This window comes from Tyto alba, unplaced genomic scaffold, assembly GCF_018691265.1.
Source record: "Tyto alba isolate M040663 unplaced genomic scaffold, T.alba_DEE_v4.0 Super-Scaffold_40, whole genome shotgun sequence".
Taxonomy (NCBI): Eukaryota; Metazoa; Chordata; class Aves; order Strigiformes; family Tytonidae; genus Tyto; species Tyto alba.
Genome location: NW_024881316.1, coordinates 30,506,319 through 30,531,206, shown reverse-complemented (window position 1 = coordinate 30,531,206; position 24,888 = coordinate 30,506,319). Strand labels below are relative to the sequence as shown.

General features: G+C 37.2%; 1 protein-coding gene across 13 annotated transcripts in view; it reads left to right on the top strand.

Annotated features, from left to right (window-relative positions):
- Positions 1 to 24,888, top strand: part of MYT1L (myelin transcription factor 1 like) — a 308,557-nt gene that overhangs the window by 282,039 nt on the left and 1,630 nt on the right. For 7 of the 13 annotated variants that reach the window (XM_033009870.1, XM_033009871.2, XM_042803269.1 and 4 more), the window contains 5 exons: positions 1,169 to 1,390; positions 16,673 to 16,764; positions 18,550 to 18,659; positions 23,258 to 23,401; positions 23,725 to 24,888. The exon at positions 23,725 to 24,888 is cut by the window's right edge and continues 1,630 nt beyond it. In XM_033009870.1, the coding sequence (XP_032865761.1) occupies positions 1,169 to 1,390; positions 16,673 to 16,764; positions 18,550 to 18,659; positions 23,258 to 23,401; positions 23,725 to 23,865 (709 nt within the window). In that variant the 3' untranslated portion in view covers positions 23,866 to 24,888. The remainder of the gene's footprint in view (positions 1 to 1,168; positions 1,391 to 16,672; positions 16,765 to 18,549; positions 18,660 to 23,257; positions 23,402 to 23,724) is intronic. The other 6 variants (XM_033009879.2, XM_033009876.2, XM_033009878.2 and 3 more) reach the window with 1 other exon arrangement.

Genomic DNA, 24,888 nt, shown 5'->3' with positions numbered 1-24,888 from the left:
TATTCAACCAAGGACACAATCTATAATTTAAAAACAGTTAAGTTTTAAATATGTTTTTCACATTAAATTAAAAAATTACCTATATCTTTATCTCCTAAAAATCCCTTAAATATGTTGGCATACTACAGACAAACCATACATGCTAAATACAGTAGTTATGGGAATAGAGATTTAAGTATTTATATGAGATTGCTGCAACAGTTCTGACTGTTTATGCAGTTTGCAAGAGGAACAAATGCCTACCTATAGGTCTTAGTTTCTTCTTGCAAGGTGCTCTGATATCAGTGACCACCAAACTCAGTGGATTTAGTGACTGCTTAGACCATTCAGGACTGGATCCTCAGTGGAGAATTGCAGCGGTATTTTAGTGCAGGACAAACAATGAAGTAACCAGCCTTGTTTTGACATGTGTTATGTGGCAGCATACTGAAAACTGGTTTCTTTAAATATTTCACTTTGAAGATTCTAACCTGTTCCTTCTAACCCTGGTTATTTGTTTTTTAGAAGTATACAGGGCAAATATATGAGGGAATTTCCAAGTAAGGAGAACCATCAGATGAATACGGAACTGCCTTCAGTGATCTCTCTAGGCTGTAGCACATACTTTGCTCTAATCCCTCCTATTCAGAGAGTGGTTAAAGGTGCTCAGCATTTCTGATGAGGCGCTATGATAATTTCATGCCTAACTGTTTATACCTAACATTTTCATGACTTCAGACAAGTCTTCTTTAGATTCCATACACATAAGTAAAATGTACCAAGGATTATACTAAGTAGGATTTTATGCTTATAGAGTTTTTATGGGCAATTTCCCTGCTGAGTGGATCTCAGTAGCCAACATTTCTATTCCAGTGTGATATTTACTGAAATGAACACCTGCAATTCAAATACATATCTCAGTCCTTTTGTTGCAATTGCGCGATATCAACAGCTGTGACTTCATCTACTGGCTTGCCTCCTTACAGTTTATCAAAGAACATATCTTTTTTCATATTAACAAAGTTCTGCTTGTAATTTTACCCACTAAAGGGTATCTTGACTATTTTTAAAAACACAGTGCATGATTGTTCTTTTCTTTTCATGTCGGGTTTATTTTGACTTTGTTGTAGAGGCTACCAGGTATATGATGGCAAGACAATAAAGTTTATCTCATCTATCTGCTATCCAGATGTCCAGTTCCTGGTTGTGATGGTCAGGGTCATATAACTGGAAAATATGCATCCCATCGCAGTGCGTCAGGGTGTCCTCTAGCTGCCAAAAGGCAAAAGGATGGGTACCTAAATGGCTCACAGTTCTCTTGGAAGTCAGTGAAGACGGAAGGAATGTCATGTCCAACCCCAGGATGTGATGGCTCAGGACATGTCAGTGGTAGTTTTCTTACTCATCGTAGGTGAGTAACTGTGGCTTCTATTCTTCACTGTATACTTATTATTTAAAACAGATTAGCAAGATTTGAAATACAGCTTTTTGTCATGGCATTTCTCTGTTCCTTTTGAATTTCATTATTACTTTGAAAAATAATTTCCCTACATAGATTTGTAGATAACTGGAAATCGAGACACATGATTTTTTTGATGCAAGTCCTTGCAGATAGAGACCTGAATCTGAATCTATAATACATGGAAAAATTTAGGGAAAAAAGTGCACATGACAATAACTGTAAATCTGCTACTGCTTTATAGAGTGACTCTGGACAAATTATCTTAGCATAGACTTTGTAATAAACATCTGAATCCCCTGGATTTTCAGCAATGTCAAACACATTGTTGATTCCCAAACATCAGAGCATGGAACTAAAGAATTTAGGAACTGGTTCCATAAAACTAAAACACTTCTATTAATTTGGTAATGAAAATGTTCATTCAAAACAGTAAACACAGAATACAGCAGATTAATTAAAATTAATGAAATACAAACATTTAACAGAAGAAATACGAAACCCCATTTTTGATAAACTTAGCAAAACTAAGAGAAGTTCAGTGATGACATTTTTCATAGCTACTAAGAGATTAAGGAAGAGAAAGTGGCCAGTCTATTAGGGATAAATCTTGCTGCTATTTTAGATACTAGGTTATGAGGAAGTAAGTGTGTTCTTAGAGCTTTGGGTGAGAATCTCAGCCTGAACATGACTGTAATGCCAGAGCAAATTTCTCATTATATAATAACTAATATAAAACTCCACTACTTCAAATATGTCAAACCTATGTGCCTAATTTGTCACCCTTCTCCAGGCAGACCTCAGTTGAACTTCTGTACCTTTTAGTTAACTAAACCAACCTGATCTTTTTTTGTAGTCAGTTCTAGATATAGAGGTGAAAAGTATATTTCTTCTTCCTTCTGTTGCCTGTAACTATTACCTTTGATTCTTTCTTTGACAATCCTTTATAGCTTAACTCAAAAGCTTTACCCTTACTGCAACCTCTCCAGACTTTGTGAACATAGTTCCTATTTATTGTTTAGGTTCAGAGCTGATTTTCTAATCAGTGTTTTTATGGTATCTACCTTGAAGGGATTCTGGTCCATGACCTGAGGTGCTACGTAAGTGGTCAAAGGTATTACACAGCCTTCAGCTCCCCTAGGCTTTAGGGAGCAGCAGATACAAAAACCTCAACCGTTTGTGCAGGTGTCCACATGTGGATTTAAGTTTCTGACTTTCAGTAAGATATCAGTATTAGTGTTCATATTTCAGGTTCACTTTCTTCATCATGGTGTAACATTTATTTAACTCATAGACATCTGTCATTAAAATTTGGAAAGGATTCTACCTTTAGTTGAAAGGTACAGTATAATTACTGAGATTGCTTTCAAGGAGTTTTTACATAGTATTTACATTTTCAAATAGAAGATTCTTACAACAAGAATAGCTAACTTGTAAAAGGAATGTATTGGTTCTAAATTTAACTGTTCATCAAAATTAAGGGGCAAATGGTACCTAGAGATTTTTTTTTAATAGGAATGTTTTAATGAAAAAATATAATAACATTTAAATATATATTTTTTTGCAGTGAAGGAACCTAAATATGACATTTAGCCACATAGCAGCTATGTGCTTTGTTGAGTACCATTATCTTAAGCAGAAACTGAGACATGCAAAAGGCTTACTTTATAAGACCAGTTCATGAGCAAAAATGTCCATTGTTAGAGGAGAGCACCAGAAGATTAAAAGTCGCTTAAAAAGGGTGATTGAAGTAGACTGATCTTACTTAATTGTCTTGATGTAACAAAGTGCCAGTATTCTAAGTTGCGGTGAGCAAGTTTAACAATTTCTTGAAGCTTCCATAAGCTGTAGCAATACTAATAATAAGCAGTGTTATTTTAAAAATATGATTAAATCTTGTAGGATTCTTAAGATACTGTTAAAAGGGCTTAGTTCATTTTCTCATACAAAGAAAAGCTCTTGGAACCATTTTAAATGCCTTAGGATAATTTAGGTAGCCTCCATCTGTCGCTCAGAAAGGTAGGTCCAGTGTCATATTTATTAGCCTTAATGATATAACTTCTCAAATGGCATTTCATGTCTGTATATAGACAACTGAATCAAACTCCGCATGTAGGACTGAACTTCAGAACAATTCACCTACTTTAATAATCTGCTTGTAGGTGAATAAGATGCATTTACTGCTTTTCCAGCAAATGGAATGACTGGATCCTGGACAGTTGTTCACTTCAGTTGGTGAAGTAGACACCTGCCTTTAATCAGAGTTGTACCCCAAATGTCACTGAGTGTGTCAGTGGGAGTGGGATTCCCTGCCTACAAATAGGTACTTTATGCCCAGTATAAATATTTTTCTATCAGCAGACTTCTCTAAGCATATGCATTAATTGCATGCGTATTTGTCCTTAACGTGTTATTTGAGATTTTTAAATCTGTCATTTGTAGACAGCTGTTAATATGCTATTATCCAAGCAGCTGTAATACTCTGGAAACTGGAACAGCAGACTGGCTTGTGAAAATGATGCCAACTGTTGAACTAATCAAAAAAAAAAAAAAAATATATATATATAGATGGTTTTTTCGGGAAAGATTTCTTAGAGCTGCTTTTGAGCCTTGTACACATGGTGTCATTCCACTGATATCAGTGGACCCTGGAGATGATCCACAAGGGCTGGTAAATGAGTGCTTAGTTGAAAACCTGCTCCAACTGGTATCACATAGTCTGGAAATTAAATATATGCATATTTGTATGTGCATGCTTCTGCAGCAGAAATAACTAGTTGATGGAAAAAGTCACAAATTTCAGTAAATTTTGAATCCTACCCTATGAACAAAGGCACCAACAAAGGTTTCTGGTTTTTTAACATTTGCCATGCCTGTCTGCAAAAATTCCTATGAATGCTTTTATTTTGTCAAGGACTTTGTATAGGAAAGAATGGCAACAGAGTGTTATCAGGAGGGACCTGAAGCATAGGATTAAGACTGCTGTGCTTCAAAAAGGAGCCTGTGCTAGCAAGAGAGGCCAGTGTGAAATTAGGTAACCTATCAGTAATACAAAAATTAATTGGAAGGCATGTAAGCATGGAGTCAGTACGTAGGTAAATGAAATGGGTTATAATGAAATGTAAATTGGTTATTATACTGTAGCTTTTCAGTTTAGTTCTTGAACAGGCCCTTATATCCTCATGCTTGATTTAAAAAGATTTTTCTGGATGGCATCATTTATGATACTGTGATCAGTGGGGACTTTCTCAGAATATACTTGGATTTAGCAACCCTGCTCCATAGCACAGAAGGGGAAATGTGCTTGTGCTGACTTCAGTGGAAATGTTGTGCAGAAATGCCTTTTCAGATCTAAAACAATGTTCTTGCTCCCATCTCCTGCCCACTTTTCTTTAAATCAGTGTTCACCCATTTCAAACATGGTAATGTAGCTTTTAAATTCCCTTTACTATGGAAAACTATTGTGGTTTAACCCTAGTGTGGAGCTCAGCCCCACAGAGCTGCTCACTCACTCACTCCCAGCAGGATGAGGGAGATAATCTGAAGGGAGGAAACTCATAGGTTGAGACAAAGACAGTTTATTAAGTAAAGCAAAAGCCACACACACATGCAAAGCAAAACAAGGCATTCATTCACCACCTCCCATCACAGGCAGGTGCTCAGACATCTCCAGGACAGCCGAGCTCCATCACGTGCAATAGTAACTTGGGAAGACAAACACTATATCTCAAAATATCCCCCCTTCTCTGTCTTCCCCTTCTTTTTTTGCTGAGCATGATGCCATATGGTGTGGGATATGCCTCATGTCAGCTGGGGTCAGCTGTCCCAGCTGTGCCCCCTCCCAACTCCTTGTGCACCCCCAGCCCACTCACTGGTGGGGTGAGGAGCAGCAAAGGCCTTGGCGCTATGTAAGCACTGCTCAGCAGTAAAAAAAACATTCCTGTGTTATCAACACTGTTTTCAGCACAAATCCAAAACATAGCCCCATACCACCTACCATGAAGAAAATTAACTCTACTCCAGCCAAAATCAGTACAAAAACATATACTAGTAGAGCTATAAGAGAATCATAGGATCATAGAATTGTTTCGGTTGGAAAAGGCCTTTAAGATCATCAAGTCCAACCATTAACCTAACACTGCCAAGTCCACCACTAAACCGTGTCCCTAAGCACCACATCTACATGTCTTTTAAATGCCTCCAAGGATGGGGACTCAACCACTTCTCTGGACAGCCTGTCCTAGTGCTTGACAAACCTTTCTGTGAAGAAATATTTCCTAGTATCCAATCTAAACCTCCCCTGGCACAACTTGAGGCTGTTCCCTCTTGTCCTATTGCTTGTTACTTGGGAGAAGAGATCGACACCCACCTCAGTACAACCTCCTTTCATATAGAGAGTGAAAAGGTCTCCCCTGAGCCTCCTTTTCTCCAGGCTAAACAACCCCAGTTCCCTCAACCACTCCTCATAAGACTTGTGCTCTAGACCCTTCACCATCTTAAGTTTTTTCTCCATTCTAAATAGAGATGAAAATGTGGAGAAAGTGAATTTTTCTTTAGTATACCTGTATCCTCGCTGAACACAGTGGGACTCCAAGATCTGTACACAGGTTTATAGAATAGGATTTGTATTCAAACAGCAAGGGCATGCCACTGTATTTGCAAAATGTCTAGATGTGCTGGGAGGAGGTAATGGACATCATCCAGTGTCTTTTCCCTTCTGAAGGAATGTATGTAGAAATTGTGAGGTGGTTATGGGAAATGTTTACATATGACAGTTGTGGGCTACCAACTATGTATAGGAAGGCTTAAATAATGGTAAGGTTGTCAGAAAGCCTGCAGGAAGATAATAGCAGTGCACTCAGTTCAGCCGTTGCCTCACATGTACGTCCTGAGGTGAAGGAGCACTGCCAGTATTGTTTCTTCAAAAAATTCTAGGTTGGTCACATGTCTGAGCTACACAGCTGCATTGCTAAACTTGGGAACAGGCAGATAAGGAAAAGATGATGTCATGACCCAGGACAGATGAAAAGGTAAAAGATAAAAACTCAAGTCAGGTTGCTGCCCTCTGCAGCTGCTTGCTAGAAGCAGGCAGATACCAACACTCACACAGATCCTCAGAGAACCTCTGAGCTCCCAAACACACAAAGGGTTCAGGAGATGACAAATGTGAGGGAAGGATGGAGATGTAGATTTTCATGTGCAGATCCCTTTTCTCATTAAATATGCTTTGCTAGAAAGATACTTCCTAAAAAACCTGTGTCATCGACCTCAGCTCCTGAAGGCAAAGTTTGCAAGTGCCACAGTATTCCAGGTGTGGCCTGACATGCACTGAGTAGTGGGATAATGACTTCTTGACCGTTTCTGGTGATGCCCTTGTTGATGCAACCCAGCATCCTTTTGGCTTTCTTTGCCACTGCAGCTCACTGGTCACTCATAGTTGTCCACCAGGACACCCATGTCCCTTTCCAGATAGCTGCTCCCCAGCCAGGTAGATCCTAGCCTGTGCTGTACTCCTGGATTGTGTTTTTCCAGGTGCATTTTTCTTCACTGAAATTCATAAGGTTCTTGTTAGCCTGCTCTTCCAGTCTATTGAGGTCTTCCTGCAGGGTGGCTCTCCCTTCTGAAGTGTCTGCTTCCCCAGTCAGTGTGGTATCATCAGCAAACTTCATCAAGGTACACTTGATCCCATCATCTAGATCACTTATGAAGATATTAAACAGTGCTGGACCCTTGGAGAAATCTAGTTAGACAATGTCTATCACTCACCCCACATCAACCAAGCAGGTTACTTTGTTGTAGAAGATGATCAGGTTTGTCAAGCATGATTTGCCCTTGGTGAACCTGTGCTTTTTTTTCCCAATCAATGTACTTCATTTGACTTGCGATAGCCCCCAGGAGGATTCATTCCATAACTTTGCCAGGGACTGAAGTAAGACTGATGGGCCTATAATTTCCTGGATCCTCCTTTAAGATCTTCCTGTAGATGACATTAGCCTTCTTCCAGTCTTCTGGGATGTCTCTCTATCTCCACAACCTCTCAAGGATTATGGAGAGTGTCCTTTTAATTACATCAGCCAGCTCTCTTACCACACTCAGGTGGATAACGTCAGGGCCCATCAATTTGTAAGGGTCAAGCTCCTATAATAGTTCACATACCAACTGTTCCTTCACTGATGGTGGGTTTGTGTTTGCATTGACCTGGATTTTTGTTCCCAAGGCCTGAAGCCCAGACAGAGGTGAAGAAAGTGTTGAGAACCTCTGCTTTTTCAGTGTTACTGATGATTAATTCCTGTTTAACAGCAGGCTAATATTTTCTTTCTGTTTCTGCTTGTTGTTTTCATACCTGAAGAACTCTTTCTTGTAGTTTTTGACATCACTAGCCAATTTCAATTTGAGCTGAGCTTTTGCTTTTCTAACTGCATCTCAGCACACCCTGGCAATGCTCTTATAGTTCTCATGGGGTTTCTTCCACTTTTCCACCTCTGGTATGCTTCTCTTTTCATTTTGAGCAGACTCAGAAGCTCGTAGGTAAGTCAATTGCGAGCATCCTTTAAAACCAAACTGACAGATGAATTCTCAGGATGCTCTAAACTTCCAAAATACCATGTTTATGAGGAATTTGTGACCAGTGATTGTATCTGTAGGGAACCAAAGGTTAAAAAACACTTTTGAAAGGTGTTCCTATGCTATGTTGAAGTTCAAAATGGTAAAAACTTTGCAGAGAGGAAATTTTTCTTGTTCTTCCATTTATCTATTTATGAAATGCAAATACTGTCAAACTCCAGATTTGTAAGAAGCTTTTAATATTCAACTCACTAAATTATTTGATTGCATCTATTTCTAGCCAGGTCTCTTGTCAAGTCAACTCTTGGCCTTTGTTTTATTTGTTGCTAGAGTAAGTTGACAGAGTGCCACATTTGAGTAAAAATTAATTCACTCTTAATTCTCATTGTTTCACTTTTTCCCTGGTATTTTTTTTAAAGTTGCTTAGGGTGTTTGTTTGGTTTTAATCTCTGTGTCCCCTTGCTGCCATTGATTTATTTTGCTGTTTCCCACTTACTTTTTTCCTATGAGCACTACATTGCAGTTCAGCAGGAGAAAGTCATACAGTGTTAGGAATATAGAACTAACCAAACTCACTGCATTTAACAGTAATTAAAACTGAAAATTACAAGTGTTATCATGGTGACACTACTGAAAAATGACAGACATTTCCAAGATGCTGACATTTCCAAGAAGGCAAGGAGAGAAACATTGTCATTAAATGTAATAACAATACACATAAAGAAGAAAAATATAAAACTAAAATCTGTGAGGTTGATCCTGCAGTACAAAGTTTTTTTCACTTGGGAATTTTGTGTTGACCCATAAGCTTGAGGGAAAAGGGTCTTTCTAAATCACTTTTCAGTACCTTCCTCTTCCCATCCTTTTCTTCACCTACCGCATCTGTGCTGGCCCTCTTCTCTTCTCTGTCCCCATGGCTCCTGTTTGGTCTTTCTTCTTACTTCTGTGCTTCTCATTTCTCAGCATTTGATGTAGCTGGCCTTCAAGCACCTTCTCCTGCGTACTGGCAGAACTCAGGCAGCCTCACTGGTGTTGCTTCTAGCAAGCAGACTTCTGCTCTGGGCCCTGCATCCATGAACAGGGCTGATGGCAGTGACCATGTTCCCGGTTGTCATACACACAAAACACATGGAGGGTTTGGCATCCAAAGTCACATCTCCTGAGCATGCCCAAGTGACAGTCTGTCAGAGGCTTGTAACTCTGCCAAATCTACATGTGTTTTCATGAGGACATCAGAATGCATCTCTAAACTCAGAGCAATACCCGATGAAATGTCCAGTCTTGCTCCAATTCACAGACATGAAAGATATTCACTGAATTATTGGGGTTTCCTTTTTCCCCTCAGTATGGACAAAACAAAGTATATGGACAAAACAGTGGTATACAAATACATTCTGATAATCGAAGTTTTTTTCCTATGATGTTTGGAAAATCCTGAGCCTAGCCAGACAATTACATTGGAAGATTTCAGTCAGATCAGTTAAAATTTGGCAAAAGTCAGAAGTGACTAAATGCAGAGCCTGGTTGTTGAAAGAGTTATGCTCTTTGACTGTGGGTAGTACTGCCAGCTCTTTTCACTACGAGCTGGAAGAAGGATGGAATAGCATTTTAATCAGATGTACAATCTATTAAACTGGAAGGCTTCTAATAGAGAGCTAATCTAAAAGGATTTAAGAGGTTTACTTACCTTGGGAAAGTCTATGAGAAAATAATATGAAATTCGTATTAGAAAAATCAGACTGCACAATATAAACACAAAAAATCATTTTGCTGAGCAGACCTGACAAACGATAGCAGACAGTAATTTGTACAGGTGCTTGCAATGTGACATCTCCTTGATTTCGGGCACTTAGCAGAAGCTCTCTGGTTATAAGCCTGTTTGTCCTCATTCCAGACATAGCCCATAAAAAAGCAGAGATGACTGAATGGCTTTTTAGTTTTCAGGTGGGACAAATTTTCCTCTTGAGGTACCTTTTTCTCTCTGCTGTCTATACAAGTGTCTAGAGAAACTGTGCTTCATCTTAGGTGCCTAAGTGAACTGGGTTTAGTCACTAAATAGATCACCTGAAATTTTGAACTGCCTAAGAGTACTAATCAGAACTATGTAGCTAGAGATACACCTTACCTCTATATACACAAAGAAGTCTCAGCCTGTTTTCTCCTTCACAATACATGTCCTATTCAACTGACTAGTAAATACACTGGTCTGCAGGTCATCTGCCCTGTTGTGTGCAGTCCCAGGACAGGAGAGAGGCCGATCTACTTTGCAGTAGCCAGCCTCCACCTCCTGGGGCACCCAATGGTGCCCTATTAAGTGCACACTCCTTCCCTCTATAGCCCTTAGTGCTAGGGCCACCTGTAAGTCTTGTGATGTGCTGCAGTGCTTCCTCACTCACCAAAGAATAAATGAGAGATTTTTGAACAGTTGTTGCATCATTGGGCAAAAAACAAACTTATTTCCCTGTTCAGGGATGAGACAGGTCAAAGCTCATTAGCACATACGAGAAGCCCACCCACAGAGCCTTTACTGACTAAGCAACTTTAATCAACAAAATACGATGTGAATTTGCCACAGAACTACTGTGCCCAGCTGAAGGGCAACTTTGGCACTGCTCTTACAGTTCCAGCTTTTCAAGATGCATTAATCCTTTTTCTGATGTATATTTATGCCTCAGGGAAATTCCTTTCAAATTGACTATGTTCTCATAGCCTTTTCTCTCAGCTTGCCCATGTTTACAGTTCTGCATCATTTCTATTTTTATTTTTCTTACCTGTTGCTTGTTTTATTCTTTTGTTATGAGGGGTAGGCATAATTAAGCTATAGTACTATTTTACCTTTTAAATCTCCAGTAAAAACAAAATACCCTCTCATCTTCTGGGTATCATGACCATTCACTCTCTATCATTGTCCATTTGGTGCTTGACTGACCAGATTTTAATGCTACTTTAACACTGCCTCCCCCAAAAAATAAGAATGTAGTGCTTTCCTGAAAGTTTTTCTGAAACAATAGTCAAGTATCATTAAGATAATTTTGAAAAGCTTACATTTTGTTTTAATCATAATGGCTATATTTCTTGTATGGCCACTTGGATAGTGTTTTAATTTTTCTTAGTTCTGAAACCAAAGCAAAGTTTTATTTAAAGAGAATAAAATCTCAGCTACTTTCCTCAGCAGCTTTGGAAAGCAACTTGGTTTAAGAGCTGCCACTTTCCACATTACATCCAACTTTTAGTCTTTTTAACTTTGATTTCTGTCCTGGTTGAAAATTTAAGTGAAAGTTCTTCATCACCAGCATTCAGGTGTGAGTTGTAAATGCACAAAGGAAAAAAAAAAAAAAAAAAAAAAAAAAGCTTTAGCCAGGAAACAAGACCTAAAAAGGGACACATTAATTGGAATCATTCTTTTCCGGTGAAGAATTCTGGAATTGAGCTGAATAGATGATTTTTTCCAACACCACACAAAGGCAGTTGGAGTCGTGTGGCCAGTAAGGAGGAGGAGAGATTCCTCTGTGAGTTACAGCAATCTCCATGCAAACAAAACTAGCTTGTTTGCAAAACCTCTCTCTTGGACTCCCTTTACTTTACATCTCAGTAAGAAGCTGGGGAAAAGCCAATCACCCTTGAATGTAAATAAAAATGAGTGCAGGGCTAGGGAGGGCTCCTTTTATCTCTGCTGGAGTTGCGCATAGAGTATTTCATCCTTTAAGGTGTGTAGCAGAATTTACTCGTGGGAATAAGGAAATCACTAAAGCTGATACCCTTCAACATAGAAAGAAAAAAAAATGAGTGGTTCATGGATTTAATATTAAACCAAGTAAAGGGCTACTTTGATCACTGAGTTTGATCTCTTAACTCGAACTTCAAACATTACCAAATAACTCAGGAGCTTAGCCATAAAAGTAAGATTTCATCCATTAACAAAATAAAACAGTAGTTTTCACTGTGATCTGTATTTCCCTGAATTTCAAAAGGATTTACATTTGGGGCTTGTTTTGGACCTATTCTCCTTAAAAGATGCCCCTTGAATGTCACTTGTTCCTTCCTCTAGTCTATGGACAATGTTAGTTTTAATAAAGAGGAAAAGTGTTTAATTTTCTTAACTTTTTGAAAAATCACTGTGGTAGTGAATCTATAAACATCTTACAGTGTTTATAAAGTTAGCCCTCAGGATGCTTTTTGGGTACTCTAAGCTGAGGTTCTGGTTTCTTTACATGATGTTCTTCCTTTCTTTGTAAACTTCAGCACTTCACACACCAAATATAAAAGTTGCATTTTATTTGACCTTTGTCTCCTCTTTTCCCACATCCCTACTTCTCCATTTGGAAAATTTTTTCTTCACTTGACAAGCCAAGTACAATTCCTGCAGCTTCAAGAGGGACCAGACTGCATCTGTCTTCTGAGGCAAAAAATTTATTTAACAGAGCACAGCTGGAACCCAGACAACTAAAATCAGTCACCCAGAAAATTGCTCCATTTGATCAATGATCCTCCACTCTGACGGCCTCTCTTGTTTGCATCCTTGAAGGCAGTGCAATTGCATTCTTGAAGCATTTTTTTAGCCCACATTTATTTGTTTTTAAACTAAATTTCTTCATAAATGTGCACTAAACACTAGTTAGATGTCCCTTTCATACTTTTTTCCCCACTAATTTTCATTTTATTTCTAAAATATTTGTTATATTTATTCTAAATCCAATGAATATATGACAAGGCATAGGTTTCAGTAATGTAACCACAGTCCTAAAGAAGAAAAAAAATACATTCTTCATGTTGTGTTCAACTCTAACAGATGCAGTCACCATATACTCTTTATCTTAGCTTGTGTATATAGTCTTTCTGCATACTTGATCAGATTTCCGTTAGTCACTACTCTTCAGAGCAGTTAGGGTAAGATGTATGTGTACATATGGATAGACCTTATTTTATAGAGTTTATACAGCTACTAGCACTTTACCTCTGCATGCCTCCATTTATAAAGTCTTTCTGTAAAAACAAGCCTGATTAATGCAAGGTGAACTTGCAGGGCATAAAACACAGTCACCACTTCTACCTGTCAGTCCTGCAGGTGTATAGTGTGTAGAAATGTCTGTTGCATGGACAGTGCCATGACCTGCAAAGCAAAGCTGCATGATAGGTCCCAGCCATGCACCTCTCCGTTTAGCACCCGTGCCCAAAAAAAGCACGTTTCCAATATAAATGTTGCGTTAGATGTCAGAAGTCTCCAGCCAACCAGCAAAAACTGAGACCTTCTCAGATTTTATCACGCCTTGCAGGAGGTTTGCAGGACATGAGCCTAGATCACTTTAATCTAGCAGTTTAACTGATTTTTCATAGTATTTTGTAAATTATGTCAGAGGTTCACTTTCAAGGATTATGTGCCAGACTGTATTTTTCTTTCTTAAAGTAGAGATTAAGCCCGACAGTAGAAATTCAGCAAGAGCCAAGACATATTGCATCTCAACAAGACAAGGTGCTGTTGATCAGCTGGTTGTTGATACCTTGTCTCTGTGGCAGCAGCAGCCCACAGCTCCTGCTGAATCAGGAGCTCAGAGGGAGAAAGGAGTTGGGTATTGGTGCTTCTCATAGCCCCACCAAAATGCTGTAGCTTCAAGCTTTGTGGCATCCACAATCTGACAGAGATAAATGATGACTCAGTACATTTATACTGTATTCATTACAACAGTACCCCCAGCAATGTTGTTAGAAAACCTTACTAATTTTTTATTATGGAAAGAATATTCAAACTGTGTTTATATTTTCTTTCCCATGATTTCTCATGTGTATGAGAATAATGGCAGTAGTGAGATAACTGTGATTAATTTTACTAGTTCTTTGCCGGAATGAACAATCTGCAAAGTTCCATGTTTGTGTAAGTCAGTGTAAAGTTTCTGAAAATATGAAAAATAAACCGAAGCAGGATTATGCACTAATTCCACTTGTAGCAGAAAACCTATGGCAGGCATCAACTATAAAGACTTTAAACTTGATGTGAAGATCGGTATTGTCCTTACCAAAACTACTAGCTAGCATGTTTTTCTTGGACTTTTTTTTGATTTTGAAATGTTTAAAGCATATTTTGCTTAACTCTTAAAGCACTGAAACAGCTTTCACTTGTACTCTTTTGTTTGCCACTCATGGGAAGACAAATAAAGTCTCAAGATATTTGAGACAAATAAAATCATACCTACTCCTTTTTGTCTTCTACCCCCCCGTTTTCTAGAAATGTCAAGCCATTCCCAGTCTCACTAGGATCTCAATTCAAGTTTTTTGTTTAACTTTACACTTCTGTGAGGTTCAGCCTTTGTACAACAGCCCATTTCTGGTGCGATGCTGACTTAGTCCTGTTTTTCATCTTACTGTCACCTATGTCCTGCCCTCTTCTGGTTGTTCTCAACTTAGAGAAAGAGCAGTTACCTTCAGGAGAAGTAAACATAGTCAAGAACATAGAATGGAAGGAATTTCTTTGCAAAGCAGAAGCTTATCCTAAAAATACTAATTTACCTTTAAATTATTTATAGTGGTTTTAGATAACTTAATTAAGAACGGAGATGGGCAAAGAGGATGAATATTGCAGATCTTTGTCTTACTCATTTCTGAAGAATTTAGCCAAGATATATAATCTGTAGTAGAACTCAGTCCTCTAATTTAGGTTTTTAACTTAGTATCTGCTTCATTGAAATTGTAAGTGCCTGGCTCAGGAAAGTGAGCTAATCCACTTACAATACAATATAAAATTAATGGAGAGACAGATTTGCCACTAAAGACCTGCAGAGGAAGTTGATGGCATCGTCTGGCCTTGGCATCTTCCTCTGTGTTGAATTTGGTACCTCTGCGAGTTTTGAATGTTCTGCTTATTCATGGTGTCTTCTAAGGACAGACACATAACAAGCTAAAGGTAGTCATAGTGGTACGTGATGCATGTGTTAAAGCCACGAGCATAAGGGTCAGGAAAGCAAAAAGAGGAAGCTTGTGATTTGGGCATGTAGTTACATGGAAAGAAGGCCCTTTTGGTTGAAGCCCTTCTCTGGCTGTGCATATTGTATTAGATCACCAGTGGGTAAGAACAAAACTAATCTGGCTACAGGATGTGGAAGCCTTATGCATCCTCACTAGTAGGCCCAAAAATAGTCAGCCCTTTGCTTTTCCCCTCACTAACTCATGACTCATCTGGGTGCATCCAAAAGAAGGTAGATAATCCATGATAATTAAATGATACAGAAATTTTGCATATACTGTTATCTTTCCTTCTTTTTCCCATGCCAATATTTTTTCCCCAAATGGCTAGTCCTCTCCACCTTAATCTTCCTCAGGGCTCCCTTTGACACTTCAAGAGGACAATTATTTACAGTCACACAGTGAGTCCATAGCAGAGCCAAGAGCAATAACCTGGAATCCTATAACCTAGGCTACAGTGAAAAGCTATGATTCTTTTGCTGAGAAAAGGACATTTTTTTTAGACATTTTTCTGGGAAAAGTTTCCTTTTTTTGGATGGCTTCACTTGATAATAGTAGCCCAGGCTTTTCAGAGAAACATTTTCAATAATTAATACACTTAAATTAGAGGACATTGTTTAGTAGGAAGTTGGGTCTTTACTTAAATAAATGCTTTTAATCAAAGATACCACGTTCCTCAGAAACTTGCTCTACGTTGCAGAGAGATTATTTGAGTATTAGCTTTGAATGTGATTTGCACAATTAAAAACTGTAAAAAAATAAAATATTCCTTTGGATCTGAAGAGGAAATAGAAATGTGGCTGTATGCAGTGAGAAGTATGTGATGTTACTCAAGTTTCAGTGGCTGTGAAACCTTAAATGTTGAAGCAACAGGGAATTGTTTAGCAAGTTTCCAAATTCCCTTCACTGTTAAGGCTTGCTCAGAATAAGACTATAGTTTTCCATCGTTAAATTAGATTGAATATATATTTTCCATCATTAAATTAGATTGAATATATGTTTTCTATTACCTATAGTGCAAATACATTAAAGATGTGATTTCGAAAAAGAGGATAGCTTGGTGTATACAATTATTTATAACGTAGTGAGCACTGTCTGATCATTAGTTTTATTTTTACAATAAAACCTGCTAAAACTGCATTTGCTATCAAATTGTTTCATACAATGTAATTAAAAAGCTTAATATTTTGGCAACATGGAAGACAATAGATAACTGTGTTTACATCCTGAAGTGTAACAAATACACATTATAAGAGATGTATATCCCTTATCAAGGCAAGGTCAGTTTTGTGGGAATGACTATTCTTAGGCTTCAACAAAAAGCCAACACATAGTTACTGCCTTTTTAAGAAGCAATTTAGAAAAGGGCAATTTATCCAGCTCAGTGGCTGATGTTCACAAAGAAAAGCATAGTTAATAAGAGACATTTGGATGTGAGAGGTAGCTCATGTCCCTTTCTCTCAACATTCAGTTCCATGTTTGAACATATGAATTAAAAAGGGACTTTTATATTAGCTGTCTATACAAAATTAATTTGGAAGAAAGAATACCATGAAATCACTACTGGTAAGTCCTTTTTTTTTCAGATTAACACACTCTTTCAGTGGTAGGCAGTGAAGATAAACTTTGTCTCAAATACTGGTTTTATTACAGATTTGGATTACAGGTTTATTTTCAATGACCCATCAAAATTAACAGGCTCCTTACTGTTCACAGTTTATCAGGATGCCCCAGAGCTACTTCAGCAATGAAGAAAGCAAAGCTGTCTGGAGAACAAATGCTAACAATAAAGCAGCGAGCCAGTAATGGTAAATTTTTAATCATTACTTTTTCAAATATAGTAATATTTGTAAACTAAAGTTATCATTACTCTATTGGCTTTTTTTTCCTACGTATGTAAATCTTTGTATAAATAGTGAATTAACTGTCAGTAGAAGTGAAACTAGGTTTTATGCTGTGGAATTCTGAGCCAGCAGTGGAGTGGTCAGACTGGTCTGAGTTATGTCTACATAAATCTAAAACACTATAATATTTCAAAGTAGAATATGCCATTATAATTTTCTGGTTCACTTCTCATTTATCAAAGGTGGATAGCTGGTCTTATATTGTTGAAGGATTCAAAAGCGAAAAAGATTTGATTTCCAGAGTGTCAAGTCCTCATGAACTCCCTTGAATTCATTTGGAGCTGTGGCTCTGTAACCTCTGGCAGAAGTAGATAGCCTTGTGCCATTTCATCTCCAATAATCTGCAGTCCTTCCTGGGAACCTTGAGTTGCAGGGAAAGCAATGAAAGTACCTTGGATGAAAGTCAGGACAGTACCCTGATAGTTGGAAGTGCAATAAAAGCAAAATGTAGGTGCTTCAGTTCAAATAAGTAATACACAAAAGGCTTGTCTGAGAGGTGCCTAAGTCCTGAGTTTTCTTGGAAAACTTTATGTAGTCACTTAGTCCATGACTTGCATGCTGCCTTAACTGTTGGTGTTGACTGTGTTTGAGAGCCACAAATCATTTCAACACAGTGCAGGAGGCATTTCAGCCCACATTGCCAGCACAGCTGGAGAAGAAGCGTTGTCTGTCTTTGTTCAATAGCTAGTAACCAGGGAGTGGAAGAGCTGGATGTAATTTCCTCTGCAGCCTGGGAAGTATTGAAAACTGTATTTGCCATGCCCAGGAAGAATGCCTTAAGGAGTGGTCTGTGAATATTTTGGATACTTAGGGGGACGCACAGCATCCTTCCTGTTAGAGTTGGGCAGTGTGGGAAGAGGTGTGCAAGATTCACACTCGAGTAGGAACAAGAGAGTGGGAACACCGGTATCTCTAGATTTAGGAGTTCAGACTTTGGCTTGAGAGAAAACAGGTCTGTCTCTTCCCAGGACTATTTTATGCTTTTCTACAGTAATTAAATGGATAAATCAATAAAACCTTCACAGTTTATTCCTGTCTGAATCCTTAAAAATGCAGGTACCTTTAAAAATCTGTTCTTTAAATGTTCATGCCGTAAAACTCAGAAAACACTTCCATTTTGCAAATTATTCTATGTATAATTATTTAATAACACTCTTCTGAACCATGAAATTATTAAAAGCAACAGCAGTATCACAATACAACAGTATCACATCAACAAAATTTCACTGTGTTGAGAAAAAAAATCTTCTGAATTAGTTACAGATGATTTTGACAATGCTCTAATATGAAGAGATTAGTTTGTTAAGATATTTTCTTTTCCTTCCTGTAAGTGGACACAGTCTTTCAAATAAATTACATATGATAATGGAGCAGGATTTGTTGCTGCAGGTGCATTTCTTATAATACAAAGTTAAATCACTACATATAAAGAAAAAGGTGTGTCTTATTGATCCTCAAGGCATTTTCAGCACTCTTACTGGAAAATTATTGCAATTTTAAAAAGACAAGTAGTGGAAAATACATAGGCTTAACTTCAAAACAAAAGTTTGAAGAACACTTCCTTTTTCTTTTTTACTTTAATACTTGCACTTGCAATAAATTATTTTCAAATATGGAAACAATTAATTCACTGAACTCTTATTTAAAGTTTAATTATTTTAACACCCCTTTTATTTTTATATCACCCAGGTATAGAAAATGATGAAGAAATTAAACAGTTAGATGAAGAAATCAAAGAACTAAATGAATCCAACTCCCAGATGGAAGCTGATATGATTAAACTCAGAACTCAGGTAACAGTTTTATGAAGCCCTAAATTCAGCTGCTTTTTCTACATGACTGATTAAAAGAAATATAGGAAATATATTGTTCCCTTTTATGCTTCTTACATATGAAGATTTCTATCTGTGATTTGCCATTTATAAAACCAGAAAACAATATCAATTATGCAATTTCCACATCAGTTACCAGCATTAAAAAGAATAAAAAAGGCTTAGCAAAATATATTCCTTGAAGTAATGTCATTGTCAGCTTTGTATTTTCCCTTTATAACGCTATGACTTTCTAACAGCAGTTTAAATGTTGTGTGTCATCATGATCATTAATGTAAGTTACAAGGTGAAGGAGTTCAGATGAACAACACGGCTTTTGCTAGGTCTCTCTTACAGAGGAAATTTAGGTAGGGAAGTAAATACCTGTCACTCTTCACTTCATCATGTGGTACACTAAGTGCAGCCCTTGGCAGCAGTAGTGTTTCCATAGATCCAGCTTAATTCCTTTTAGGTTCCACATAAATCTGTTGGGAAAAAAAAAAAAAACAACAAAACCAACCAACCAACCAAAAATACAAAAAACCCCACCTAACATCAGACTATTATTTAAAACCTCAATATTCATCAGTCCTAAAACTGGATGGAAAAAACAAAGGAAGGAATTTAATTAAATTCTTTCCCTGGCATTTTCCAGTGCCCAACATAGCTTCTGGTGCTTTTTTCTTCACGTGATTTGAGAACAGACACCAACAGTGAGATTTACCACGGTTCTCACCATTTATCAGCCTTTAGTCCCATGGTCATAATCATCCAATTAATCTTGACGGAAACAGAGTAAACCCTTCCTTGTTACTTCTTTGTCTGCTGCCTGTGGAGAAGAGTGTCATGTCCATTGTCGTCCTCCTCCTCCTCTTGTATACTCATAAATAGAGGGCAGGATCTACCTCTTCAGCTTTGTTTTCCTTTGACTTCTAAACCAAACTGATATTGAAACCTCATTTCTATTTCACGCCTGTATTCAGGGTTCTGTTGTCATTATTCATCCTTTATAGGATTTGACTTATGTTTTACACAGCTTTCTGATGTGACCAGATATAACTGTAGAGTAATGAGGACAAAATTGGCAAGAATGTAAAACAAGAAGAATAATCAATGGCAGGAAAATAATATGTATTTATGTTGGAGGAATTTGGTCCTAAGTTTTGAATCTGGCAGCATCTAATCTGCCTAATGCTTTCTTTTGTTTGATGCAGTGATGTAGTATGATTTCACATACAGACTGATTTAGCTGAGATTTTAAAAAATGTGAAGCTATTTGGCTGTTATGTTCACATTAGGTAAATGCTCCAGTTGTCAATATCTTTATTAATTTTTCATTTTATTTTTGGTCAGATGAATAAAAAATATTTTAAAAGCCATGATAATACTACCACAGGCATAAAACATGTATTGAGTTTCAAAGATTTTGCTAGGAATTTCACATCAAGTTTTGATCTGAAATGAGTACAGAAGTCATACTCCAGTGATCTCAGTTCCAGCTTTCATATCTCAGACTAGTGCCATTGCATATTCTTAGAAATCAGAGTAGGCACTACCTGAGACCCTTGCATATTCTTGGTAAAGAAACTTCAGCTGATGATTTTACCATCAAGTTGAAAGGATGCTTTTCACACCTTGGTGCAGCAAATTTAGAAAAAAAGGTAGGATGACTGGCAATGACACTGTCATTAAAATAATGAATAAGATTCTAGATAATAGAGCTACAAGAGAACTTGAAATGTTATTTTGTCCACCAGTCTTCGCTTCCTACTTCTCAGCTCTTCCTAAACCAATCCTAACAGATGCTTGTCTAACTTCTTCTTTACTTCCTACACTGGAAATTCCACAGTCTCTGGGCAGTGTGGTCTAATACTTCCCTGTTCTTACCCAACTAGCTACTGATGCCTAGCAGCAAATCCTAGCTGAGTCAAACTTCACAAAAATTCAGAGGCAGTTTTGAATTCATACACTTTCCTGAAGAGAAGCAATTTACATTTCCAACATGTTGAGTTACATCATAGTCATTATCAATCTGTTAAGAGGATCAAAGTCAACAGTCCCCTTTATTTGCAACAGTAAAATTGTATTGAATGTAACAAAATGTTTGCTGATAAACCTTTAGAAAAACATTGTGCAACATAGATTTCAGTAAGACAGCACAGGCGGGGAATATGCAATGGGAAAATAGTGGAAGATCTGTGAACATCAGAAGTAGTAACAGTCTTGTTTGATATGGATTTGCATCCCATATGATTTTAAGTGCCAGCAAAAGTTTTTCCCACAACAGGAACTTCCCTTCCATGTAGAATCTTTTCTGTTTAATAAAGTGAAAAGTCATGCTGCAGCCTTTTTCTTAGTTGGAGCATTCATAAGATTCTCCTTTACTCAGCTGCCTTTTTGCTTAAGAATTTGAAGAAAATATTTTTAATATAAGACTTTCTAGTAAATTTGTTCAAATTTAACATGCAAATCCAAAAGCATAAGGGGGTCAGAAACACATAAAGGTGAGAGAGTGAAAGAAAAATCTGTGCATAACTGTGTGTCTCATACAAGCAACAGGTTATCCTGTTTTCAGAATAAATACAAGTAAACATTCATTAATTTTAGGGTAAAACATAGGGAGAGAAATTCAGCCTTTAAGCAAATTAATATAATAATTTAGTATGTCAGTTATCTTAAGATACAGATGAGTACTAAATGAAATTGTGAGATATGTTGATCAGCTGCCCCTGTATTTGCAGATAATCAGCATCTTATTTGAGGAAAGAAAAAAGATCTATTCAAGTAGTGGTGCTCAGCTAGGTAGAAAGTCTATAAAATGTCAGCTACTCCTGTTAATGTGAGGCATCAGCAGTACGTCATACTGCACTGGGCCTTCATTGACATCACAGTCATCCCTTTGGTCTGCAATACCAAAACCAGATTTTAGGATAAATATTAGAGCATGACTGACTAAAAAGCACCTATGAAAGATGTTTTGCATTTGCATACCACGTTGCTCTCCAATATGAACAGGCTGAAGGCAAAACAAGAGAGAAAGATATGTTTCCAGTTTCAAAGCTGAAGAAAAAGTATTTCGCCTACTATATGTTGTGGAAATATCTCAGAATCAATTAACTGTGACAAAACCAAGGCCTAGCAATACTGGCAGCTTGGATTAACTGCTATATAAACACCTGTAGTCAAAGTAAGAGAAAGTTGAAGTTCATAATACGTTGCCACTTCACTTGTCAAAGTTACTTCTATCAGCTAATGGGCTGTATTTCCACAAGCAGACTAAAGCTTTAGGTCCAGAATAAAACTTGAGACATCAAACTACCTGATTATGCCAACAGTTTCCTAAAATTTACTCACCCATGTTCAGGTTAATATTCCCTTAAGAACCTTTTCTCCTTCTGCCTGCTACTACCGCACAAACCTCCAATCTTCCCATCAGCATTTAAACTGTATTAGTTCTTCCCAGAGTTTACTGTCTATGCCAATGTAGAAGTGGATAAAGATCATTTTGAGAATTCAAAACCCTGTGTTCTTTGGCATTTTTTCCACTTCTCTGGCATCTTTTTTCACCCTTTTGTCAACACATATTTTAACCTACACACACACAAAAAGCACACTGTACACTTTGTAATAGATATTAACAGTTGTCATCCAATGTGGAAAGTAAGGACAGGTCTACAGAGAAAACCATAGACAGATACGAGTGAGCTCTGCATGTGCTCTTGATGAGTTGGACATAAACCAGCGCTCATCTGAAATCCTTACAGCTTTAATAGCACAATGCTCTGCACAAGCTTGGGTAAGCTGCCTCTCAGCAATGGTTTTAGCTCAAGCAGGGCACCATGCAAGGTCAGAGCTAACTCATGTCTGGTCACTGGGGAACACAAGCAGAGCATACTCTCAGTTGTCTTCTCCTGTACATGTAGTCATGGCCCAGAGACCCACTGTTCTGGCTACGTGCAAATTTTCTTCAGTTCCTTCAGTTTTGCAAGTCACTGTATGTATTAGAATACATTGCAATAACATGCAATTGTTGAGCTTTCAGCCCTGTGAAATTGCATAGAATCAAATTATACTTGCAAAGAGCTAAACACTGGCATCAAGAAGATGTGCATCCTTAAGTAACAATATATATATATCATAATATATATATATATATATTATGATATAAATATATATATATATCATAAAATAGAAGAAATGCATGACAGACTGACTACAGAATGTTCCTAAGGTAGGCTCCTAGGAGTAGAAGTGTTTAACCACGTGGGTGAACTTGCAGAACTAAGGTCCTTCTTAGTGCCTTTCAACTCAAGAATAAAAGCTCTATAGCAGTGGAATCAAATCCAAGTTCATTCATTATTAGCAATATTAAAAAAGACAAGCTGTTAAAGTCATACAACATGCAGTAGGAATAAGAAATCTTTAACAGTGATAAGAATTGCAGACTCAAGCAAAACCTTTTTAAGCGTGAATGAATAGACCTCTTTCTCCTTTCCCTGGTATTTCTGTTATCTCTCCCTTCAAAGAGCACATGCTTTATAACAGCTTGCCTTATATTACATTGTACACAAATTTGTCCATTTTAGATTACCACAATGGAGAGCAACCTGAAGACGATAGAAGAGGAGAACAAAGTAATTGAACAGCAAAATGAGTCTCTTCTTCATGAATTGGCCAATTTAAGCCAGTCTTTAATTCATAGTCTAGCTAATATCCAGCTGCCACATATGGTAAGTGATTGAGAGCACAAGTTAAGGAATTTGGCGATCTTCAGTTCACTTCATACAATAGATGTCTTTTTTTATGTTTATGTTTCATCAACCAGTTGGATATTTGTGGTAACAACACTGAAACCATAAAGATACATTTAACTGCTAACAAAGACATGGAGGGCCTGTTCCAGTGTATCCTGTAAAATTAAGTAAGAACTACATAGGCATTTTAAATATTATAAAAAATGGTGGCAATATGCCTTGATAATATGTTATGCTTAAATGAATATACGATTAAGAAAATGAAAGTTGTATATGAACTACTATTTAATATCTCGTAGGAACCAATCAATGAACAAAATTTTGATGCTTACGTGACCACTTTGACGGACATGTATACAAATCAAGATCGTTATCAGAGTCCAGAAAATAAAGCCCTACTGGAAAATATAAAGCAGGCTGTGAGAGGAATTCAGGTCTGAACAGCTGCTATAGTGGTGAAAGTCTTGCTTAAAAAAAGGATGCCTCTTGTTTTTTGCTGCTGTAATTTACCAGAAAGTGTTATATATTTATTTCTGTTTGAAACAGTGTTATGCTTACAAGACTTCATAATGATTTTATGTCTTGCTTTAAAGATAGTAACTGCAGAATAGTTTTTTGAATACATTCACATTTTGTACGTTTTTCATATAAGCTGACATAGTGTGATATGCCATGTAATGTTTATAGCTGCTAATGTATGCACATTTTTGGGGTATATATATTTCTGAAGAGGTAAGCTGATCAAAATAAATAGAGTGTAAATTCTTTTTAATGCTTTAGTGATTAAATGTTTTAGTATTTTGAACTGAAATGGACAAAAAAAAACAGCTTTGAATGACAATGTTGCGGTCTGCAGCCACTTTTTAAACACTATCATTTTGCCTCATGTTGGAGGATTTTATGGGATTTAAGAAATACATTTTGTGTGCATATTGTTTCATAGCAAGAATTGGTTGCAAAAATGCTTTATTTTTGAACAATGCTTGAAAATATTATGTGACTTTTGTTTTTTTGGAGGATGGTGTGTGGTGGGGGCAATAAAATGAGGTTTTTTGAATTCCAAGAAAATGGCATGGATTAGATGTAAGATACAAAATGGGTAATTTATTGTAAGACAACATCAAGCCATGGAAACTTGACAGAAGATTCAAAGCAGCTTAAACAGCACTTTTTAATTAACTTCTAAGCATTACATGGTATGAATATGGGAACTTCCATTATGAAAAGAACTATATCAGAGGTGGACAACGTGAAGATTTCAGCTTTTGTTTTCAAATAAACTTTGGAGCCAACATTCTCTTATCTCTACTGGACTGCTAGTGCCCCTCTGAACTATCTGTTATAGCAATGTAGTTCATCTTTCAGAAATTCTGTGTTTTCAATTCAAGATGGAGGACAATATTTTAAAATTAATATTGCCTTTTCACATCTTTAATTTTGGGATAAACACAAATGATCTATTT